The 8,829-nt window shown below is 32.1% G+C and overlaps 2 protein-coding genes across 2 annotated transcripts; one reads left to right on the top strand and one right to left on the bottom strand.

Moving 5' to 3' along the window:
• The first annotated feature begins 262 nt into the window (after positions 1 to 262).
• On the top strand, positions 263 to 1,815 carry LOC124945284. Its single transcript, XM_047485686.1, has 2 exons — positions 263 to 586; positions 1,476 to 1,815. The coding sequence occupies exons 1-2, from the start codon at positions 395 to 397 to the stop codon at positions 1,704 to 1,706; spliced, it is 423 nt and encodes a 140-aa protein (XP_047341642.1). The 5' UTR covers positions 263 to 394; the 3' UTR covers positions 1,707 to 1,815.
• Positions 1,816 to 2,288: 473 nt separating this feature from the next.
• On the bottom strand, positions 2,289 to 7,470 carry LOC124945283 (IAA-alanine resistance protein 1). Its single transcript, XM_047485685.1, has 11 exons — positions 6,804 to 7,470; positions 6,403 to 6,486; positions 6,242 to 6,291; positions 5,771 to 5,822; positions 4,788 to 4,883; positions 4,207 to 4,478; positions 3,590 to 3,742; positions 3,391 to 3,498; positions 3,209 to 3,310; positions 3,074 to 3,118; positions 2,289 to 2,540 (listed from the first exon to the last, which is right to left on the bottom strand). The coding sequence occupies exons 1-11, from the start codon at positions 7,174 to 7,176 to the stop codon at positions 2,388 to 2,390; spliced, it is 1,488 nt and encodes a 495-aa protein (XP_047341641.1). The 5' UTR covers positions 7,177 to 7,470; the 3' UTR covers positions 2,289 to 2,387.
• Positions 7,471 to 8,829: the final 1,359 nt, after the last annotated feature.

The following is an 8,829-nucleotide window of genomic DNA, read 5'->3' on the forward strand; positions in this document are numbered from 1 at the left end:
AAGTAGAAACACACAACAAAAGTTGGATTTCAGTACTGTTCTTAAAGTAGAAACCAAAAGATGTTCTCTCTATCTAAGATAAGCATGATATGGTTATAGTGATACATAAGCTTAATCAAATAGCACTAACCCCATGGAGATGGATATATAGATTGGAAAAAGAAAGGAAAAGTGATAAAGCCTGAAGAGAAATGGTGGGGAATCTTTTTCTTTCTTTCTTTTTCTTCTGCTCTGTGCAAGCAAAACGTCTCCAATCTGCTGCTGCCTCAGCTTCCTTCTCCCAGCTGGTAACTTTGCTTTTCAATCCTCTCTCTCTCACACACACACACTGAGAGTGTGAAAATCCCTTTATTTATTTGCCTGCCGGTGGAGAATTTGGCATAAGATTCTTGTTATGGAGCTGGGAGAACCTGAAATTGCATATTCAGAAAAGCAAGAAGAAGAAGATGATGATGAGTACTTCTTGCCAGTCTCACATCCAGTTGAGCCACAAGATGAAGAAGATAGGCCTGTCAAGTGTCCTCATCTTCCACATTCTTCTTCCACTACTACTACTATCATGGACATTAATCATAGTAACATCAATGTAAGTACTGCACCTTACTCATTTCCCATTCTCTTCATAACGTCCTTACAAATTTCAGATTACTTATGAAGAACACACTTTCGAATCCCAACAGTCTTATGGGAGAGGCAGTTTCATGTTTAAATTTATACCTTGCATGTTTAGCCTTCAGGACAATTTTTTAGACAACTAGACATTGCATGTTTTAGCCTTCTAAGTGTATCTGAATTTTAGTCGGATTAAGTTCACAGACACAACATGTTTTCAAACGAGATCTCATCCTAGAACTTTGTTGAAAAAGTGTTTTTAAATGAAGCCAATAGTGGGTCCATTTAGAAGCACTTCTCTTTTTGTATTTGTATTTCAGTTTCCAAATATGATATCAGACATTAAATATGTATTTAAATGAAGCCAAGAGTGTGATGGGTTAGTTCTATAGCATATGCTCAAATGCTGCTCTATGGAAGATAATTTGAAGTGTAAGTAATCTACTACACCTAGAAAGATAAGGGCGGAACATGAAAGAGTGTAAGAAACATGAAGGGACCTCACTTTATAAAGTGAAGTTTATTTATTGACAAATTTTGTTTCTGTCTATTAAAGCAATTATTCCAGAAGTCTCTTTCCTTTTGCTTCAGACTGTAGTAACCTCAGGAATCAATAAAGGCAGGCAAGCACCCCTTTTCATGTCACAAAAGAATCTTATTATAATTATTATGTAAACAGCATTTTTTTAAGGTTAATCTCAATTCCAATGAGATTTTATCAATTTATTTCGAAATGCAGAGTTATTGAGTAGTTGAAAAAATTAAATTATGGTTGGATTACAAGTCAATATTTTAGAAACAAACAACTTTTAAATGTTTGAAGTTCAAAACCGGATGTAGTTTTGATCTATGCGAATTTTCAGGAGGAAGAGGGTGCAATGGGGTTGAGGAAGAGAGCAGATATCTTATCATCCAAAGCAGACAAAAAGACCCACTTTGACCCGCCCCATCGTGCAGTGCGCAAGAGGCACCATGCTCTCACAAATGGGGAGGACCTTATTTTCACTCCTCCGCCTGTCCAAGCCACGGCTATACTCCAAATGTGTTTGAATAGTGACGTAGAAAAGCATGCTAATATCATTGGCTCAAAATAGACTTCATATCGACTCCTAATGACCATATTTCAAAACACTTTTGTTTCTGAATCTGGAAGATAGATTGCCAATGAATTTATCAATTTGTGAGAAACATAGTTCACATGCACCTGTTTCTAAATGTAATTTAACGTGGATTGATTGAAATGATGTTCCCTAATGAACCCAATATGTAGAAGAAAAGTATGTAACAACTTTTGAGTCTCGTCGTTCCAAGGGACCAATTACAAGTGTTTTGTCAATATATTTCATTAATATGAAACAACTATGTTACAAACGGTAAAGATGGCCAGCGAATATAACTAAAGTAAACAACTTATAAATCTGAAAGACTATCAGTCGTTAAACAGATTAAACATATAAAAAATTATTGAACTAGGAAGCCCGACTCGAATCTTCATCCAAACCCGAATGAATACATTCGAGTTTCAGTTGGAGCTTGACTTAATGCATTGATACATTGTGAATGCATTTATTAGTAGTACAAATCAACATGCTATTGCAAGGCTAATTGGTTAAGCTCGGTTGTTCTTGCCATTTCAGAAAATGTGAAAGAAATCAAAATTGCAGGAAAAAACAAACTCAACCGATGAAACGATTTGATAACAAAAGATTGAATATTCTTTTACTTTGTCTAAGGAGTTAGTTAACTTGAAGAGAGAACTACCAAATATCATTCATTCATTCAACAAGTGATATACAAAGGGCAACAGCCATACCCAGTATCAATGAAATCAGTTGTGCTACTGTACCTCTCAATGTTGTGCTGCCACTGTTCATCTCTGCCAGCACACCAGCAACTGCAATGTATATAAACCCACCCGCTGTGAATCCCTGCACCCACATATGAAACACGATGATGAAATTTGTCATCATTGAAATCTTGTTATAGCCGAAAATATAAGCCAAAGAATACTATATAGTTTTCCCCAAAAAAAAAGAATACTAGATAGAAACACTTTATGTTTATGGATCAGATAATCTGAATCCACGTGAGAAACCATAAAATAAATGAATTTGTGTTTGACTCAGTTTTGTTTCCAAACATGATCTCATCTGGATCCACATCAAGATATACGCTCTCACAGAAAAATGCTGAAATACATTTTGGATCAGAAAACCGCTAATATATTTTTTAATGTGTTTGACTACAAAGTTTTGCTTTCAAATGTGCTCCAAATGAGATATTCACAGAAAAAAGTGTTTGAAACACTTTTTTTTTTCTGAATCTGAATCCAGATAGGAAACCGCCACTAAATTTATGAATATATGTGATTATATTTCCATGCGTGATCTCAGCTGGATCAACATAGATGGACGAGACATCTGATAAAAATAAAGTGTTTTCAAATGGGGTAAATGTTCACCTCAATCAAGGATGATTGTCCTGGATCCTGGCCCATCACCAATGCCTGCAAGGTTAAACCGTAAATCTCTCTCCCATCAGGAAAGCTCAAAAAGATATATTTTTTAAATGAGATACAATAACCCAAACAACTAACCAAAGCCGTTCCTGCTAGTGCAGCCAGTGCTGATAGGAAGTTAAAAAACAGAGCTTTTCCCACACTGAATCCAGACCTTACCAAGATTCCAAAATCGCCTATCTGCAAACCAAAAGTCCATGGCGTTTACAAATATTGAAGCTTGCCAAAAATATGAGATACATGCAAAAGAAGAAATAAACCTCTTGAGGAAGCTCGTGGGCAAGCAGAAACAATGTTCTTGACCATCCACCAACAGATCCATACAGTAAGAAAGCACTCCCCAAGGCTATACCATCAGTAAAATTGTGCTGCATTGGGTGTTAACAGTGCTAAAATCAGCGTTTTAGAAAATGGCTGGCGCTTGGAAAACAAAAGCAGGATGGGATTGAGAATGCATACCACGCCATCAGAAAAAAGATTGAGATAACCAAATACAAGATTTGAATTTGCCCCAGCAGATTCCTTCTCGATCAGATGTTCAGTACTTGGAGTAGATTCATTCGACTTATCGGAATTATTATTTTCTTCTTTAGAAGAAGTTCTAGTTGTTCTCTGCAAATGATGATGATTTAGACTAGGAATATAGTAGTAAATAGTTAAAAGGGCAAAAAAAAAATTTTAAATAACAGGGCTATTTTTCTTTTATCATGGAGGAGGCTAGCTCAGTATCCTACCGCAATCATCCACACTTCACTGAAGATGCTTTAAGTGGGAAGTGAAACTGAGATCTCAACCTCCTAGTTCAAACTCTTACCAATTCAACTACCCTGAGTTTGGTATAAGGTTAATATTATAATTAGTAGAGGATCTCCAAAATGGCTACTCATTATGATATGCCACCTCAATCCCTGGGGATGTAAGGTTCAGATATCACACTCATTTGAATATGACTCATTAATTTGGAAAACTAGTTACATTCTACTGTTTTGCAAGTTACAACCTCTAAATTTGATTTTCATTCGCATATTGCAGTGTAAAAACTAAATCTACTAAAATATGCTAAATTGGAGTTTTACCTTTCGCAGATTAGGTTCAGAATTAATTTGATTATCACTGTTTAAACAGACATCAGATTGTTCTTCCACTATTGCTTCTCCTTGACAGGGTGTTATTCTCTCCCTAACAGGAGACTTCTGGTCTTTACCCTCGCCGTCCTTATCATCCTTCATTTTACTGCTTTTGTGATGATGATGATGATGGTGGCCATGGCTCCACTGGTTTGTATTTGCAGAGTTTTCTTGAACGTATCTTACTATTTTCTCCACAATGAGAAAAACCACAATGCCAGCTGCCGAAAAAAAAATAATCACAATGATTAAATGCAAATCTTCATTTGCTTAAAGACTTGGAAGACTACAAATTTGGGGAAATGCGACAAAAATGCTATATAGATTAATGTAAAAACATTACTACACAAGTGGTTCGAGAGTGAAACTGATTCCAGAATTAACCGGTAACTTTGCTACATTGCAATCCAAAGCTAGATAAAGAACCCCATTATTCAATAATCATGCCAAAAGCTAATAAGGGTCCTGTTCAGAAAATAAAATAAATAATGGAAAATGCCAAAAGAAGAACAGTTAATTAAAACACTTACACAAAACTGACAATCCAACAGAAAGATCCTTCATGGAATGTGAGTGTGAATGACCATTAGAATCGTCATGCGTGTGTGAATGAGAATGTTCACCTCCTGCATTATAAACATACATCATTGAAAATTATGAATATTGGACAACACTTCTTTTAAATTGAGTGTAATTAATGGAATTGGTGGAACCAGACATTTTAAACAAAAATGTCAATAGAAGACAGACAATTAGGAAATTTTATTCTTAAAAGGTGGAGAACAAGGTACTAAAAAGATATGTTCAACAAACACTAAGGCCTTCATTGATGTGGGTTATTTGAGATTAATTCCAAATAACCCACTATCCAATCAACAATTTATTCATCAATCACATTATTCAAATCACCAACCAAAATATCCTATTGTTATTAAAACAAAACATTATATATTCATACACTAATGTCTTTTACCCAAATAACCTAATTTTCAATAACCTATATCAAACAAGGTTATTTGGAAATAACCACTTGATTATTCAAATAACCCAAAATCAGTCAAGGTCTAAGAATATGATTTACTTTCATGGACTATCCTCATTAGCTTGATATTATTCTCACCAACTTCTTGTATTTTAATAATACACACAAATTTGTACCAATTCAGTGTGGCATGATTATTGTGTTCAGGTCACATATTCAAAACTTGGTATTGACATTGCTTATATTATTAGAAGTCATCTTCGCCACAACTAATTAGTATAATTTAACATTTCAAAAAATATATATGTAATGTAGACGTGTTTGTATTTGAGAACCTTCACAGATTCTACAAACAACTAAAAACCATTGACCATGAAATCCAGATCCTATCTCAAACATCCAGCATTTTCGTTCCAATCAACATCAAGACGATAAGTTTTCTTTTACTTGTGAAGAATGAGCCAAAGAAAAACATAGATGGAATTGCAAATTATCGAACAACTATAGCATAAAAAATCTTACATAGCGTACCAAAAGCATGCGGTAACTGATGAAGAAATGCATCCCCTAGCATCGCTCCTGCCTGCATGAACGTCCAGGAAGGATATAGCATCAAACAAAATAGCAATAAGCCTATCATTTCATCCACCAAAGATATAACAATAAAAATTTCCTATAAAATTGAACCATAGTGTCTGTATAAAGCAGTCAGATACCATATTATTGTCTTCTTGAGGTCAACAAAGCGGCTGCACAAGCCGTAGCTTAAAGAACATATTTTAATCTAGTGTTTGACAGTTAATGAAATTTCTTTCAAATTATGCAAGCTATTTTACAAAATAAAATTAATAGTTTGTACATGTAAAATTCATAATAATCACTTGATTTGTTACAAGATATCTACAAAAGATGCAGTATAAAGCAAAACCGGTATTATTTAAGAGGGAAAACTAAGATTAAAGATTAACAGGAAAATAAAATAAAAAAGATGAAGCGTCTGACCCCAAATACAGCCAGTGAATCTACAACAGCCTTTGAGGGTTGTCCTTTTACTGGGGAAAATCAATTAAGTCAAAGTTAGTCAAAGGAAGAATTGTAGCTGAAGAGTATGATCAACAAAAATGTGAACTTATGAAATTTCAAAAAGTAGAGAGGCTACTTACTGAATATTACAGGCAAGATAATGAGGCAAATAAGGGAAGCAAGGCTGACTAACAGTGAGCAACCCATTGCATGAATCCACAAACCTACAATGTGTAAAGGGTGATGACAGAATGGATTAGATAAAGAAGGTATTATGAATTACTAAATGATATTTTTAAAACCTTAATCTCTATTCATTAACTTTATGGTAAAAGTGGAAATATATAAGCCTAAAGCAAAGAACAAGCTATAACCACCATTGAAAGAAGTAGAACATTTAGGTCATAAAAGGCATAAAGAGCATAACAAGGCAAATAAATAGATCCTACATTAGTTGCTTACAATTGTACATTCTAAGTTCTAAATTTCTCAGGCAATATGATTAATCAGATCTAACATAAATAAAAGGCAAACAATTTACCGACACCAGAGAGCTCCAAAGCACCGTAATCATCAACATGATGGTGATCATGATCATGATAATGACTATGTTGCAACCCAAAGCCGAACTTCTTCAGATCCTCTTCCTCTGCTATTTCCTCCGGAAGTTTCCTCCTCGACCCAGTTTTTATCTCAGCAGCATCATGATGGTGTCCATGGTCACAATGATGATGATGCTGATGGTGATCGTGTCCATGGTCGCAATGATGATCAGCAGCAATCTCGTGAACCGCCGACCCAGAAGACCCAGAATGGTGATGACCACACTGGTGGGCAAAGCTCGATTTCAAGCTCAAACCCATTAACAGAAGCAAAATTAAGGAGCAGATCTGGGTTTTAAGTGAGAAAACCATTGTTGGGTTTGCTGATTCAAGATGGAAAACAAAACTGAAAAAGCCTGGAGTTTTCAGGTAGAGCGGCGTTTGCAAGTCTCTTCGAGGGTGATGACGCAAACGGCGCAGAAGAAGAGCACGATGAATCCAATAATGATTCCGAATGTCACTACATCCATTCAAGGATCACTATTTAATTCGATCTTCCCTTTGAAAATTAAAAAAAAAAAAAAAAAAAAATTGGATCTTTTACGGCGGCGAATTTCCAGGAATCAGATCGCCAGTGTATGACCTATCCACGATGAGTATGAGACTTCACTCACCAACAACTGGCTTAATCTCTATTAGGAAATTGTAAATTAAATATATATTTTCTTTATTACTTTAATTTAATATTCTAAAAAAGGTACTAATATTTAATTTTTTTTATTTTTCAATGCTAATGTTATAGTTAATCTCATTATTTTAATATTAAATGTAGTCATTGTTTTGGATTTATTTATTGATATTCTTATAAATTATTATTATTTTAGTCTCTAATTTTAATTAATTATATGTTTACTATTACTACATAAAATTCAAATTATATATAAGAACATTAATTTTAATTATTAAATAAATAATATATAATATATAATAATAATAATAATATAAATAAATATTATATATTTATAGATATTAGTAAGCAATATATGGTATAAGTTATATATAGAGATATAAATTATAAATAATATAAATAAATAGATCCAAAATTAATATGTATTTTAAATGGGAAGATTCATTTTTAAAAAATTAACTGTCAAATATTTTTAAAATAAGTGAGAGTTATGTCTTAAGCTAGTTAGTTTTCTATAATTAAAAATTATATGAATTGAATAAGTTATTATTTTATAATAGATTGTATAAAGAAAAATATAATTTATTTTTTTAATTAGTTAAAGTAAAAATATGAGTTCTATATTATTTTTTTAATTAGTTAAAGTAAAAACATGAGTTTTATATTAAAAATATTAAAATTTTATAATTTAAATCATATTAGGAGATAAGATTTGATCTACATAACAAAAACTGTGTTAGTTTTTTAATTAAAAATAATTTTATTATAATAAATTTAATTTTTAAATTATTTAAAAAGTAATTAAAAAGAAATTAATTAAACTTTAATTTTTAATTATTTTAAAAGTAATCTATAATATTAAAGGAAATCGTTAGTTTTTTTATAATAACTTTAATTAATTAATTGTAAAAGTGATTTATAAATAATTAGTTTTTTTATTATAACTTTAATTAATTAATTGTAAAAGTGATTTATAAATAATTAGTTTTTTTATTATAACTTTAATTAATTAATTGTAAAAGTAATTTATAAATAATTATTAAAAAGGAAGCTGTTAGTTTTTTATATATATAATAAATTTAATTTATTTTTAAAATTAATATATTAATATTTATACAGAAATATTCTAAATTTATTTTCCTTTTGAGATTTTTTATTTTTGTTATTATAATTATTATTTATTATCATATAAAGCCTTAAATGGCTAGTTTTAGGGTTTAACATTAAAAATAAAGTGCCCATGAAGGATAAGCCCAAGGCTGTTTAGATGATAAGCCCAAGGCTGTTTGGAATGGGCTCATCATCAGTTTGTGGGTGATTGATAAGCCTATGTCAAA

This window comes from Impatiens glandulifera, chromosome 7, assembly GCF_907164915.1.
Source record: "Impatiens glandulifera chromosome 7, dImpGla2.1, whole genome shotgun sequence".
NCBI classification, from domain to species: Eukaryota; Viridiplantae; Streptophyta; class Magnoliopsida; order Ericales; family Balsaminaceae; genus Impatiens; species Impatiens glandulifera.

Coding starts and splice junctions, on each gene's coding strand:
- LOC124945283 (XM_047485685.1), bottom strand. CDS start 7,176: ATGGTTTTCTCACTTAAAACCCAGATCTGCTCCTTAATTTTGCTTCTG. Junction 5,823..6,241: donor ATTCACTGGCTGTATTTGGG/GTCAGACGCTTC, acceptor ACGTTCATGCAG/GCAGGAGCGATGCTAGGGGA. Junction 4,884..5,770: donor TCAGTTACCGCATGCTTTTG/GTACGCTATGTA, acceptor TTTATAATGCAG/GAGGTGAACATTCTCATTCA.
- LOC124945284 (XM_047485686.1), top strand. CDS start 395: ATGGAGCTGGGAGAACCTGAAATTGCATATTCAGAAAAGCAAGAAGAA. Junction 587..1,475: donor TTAATCATAGTAACATCAAT/GTAAGTACTGCA, acceptor GCGAATTTTCAG/GAGGAAGAGGGTGCAATGGG.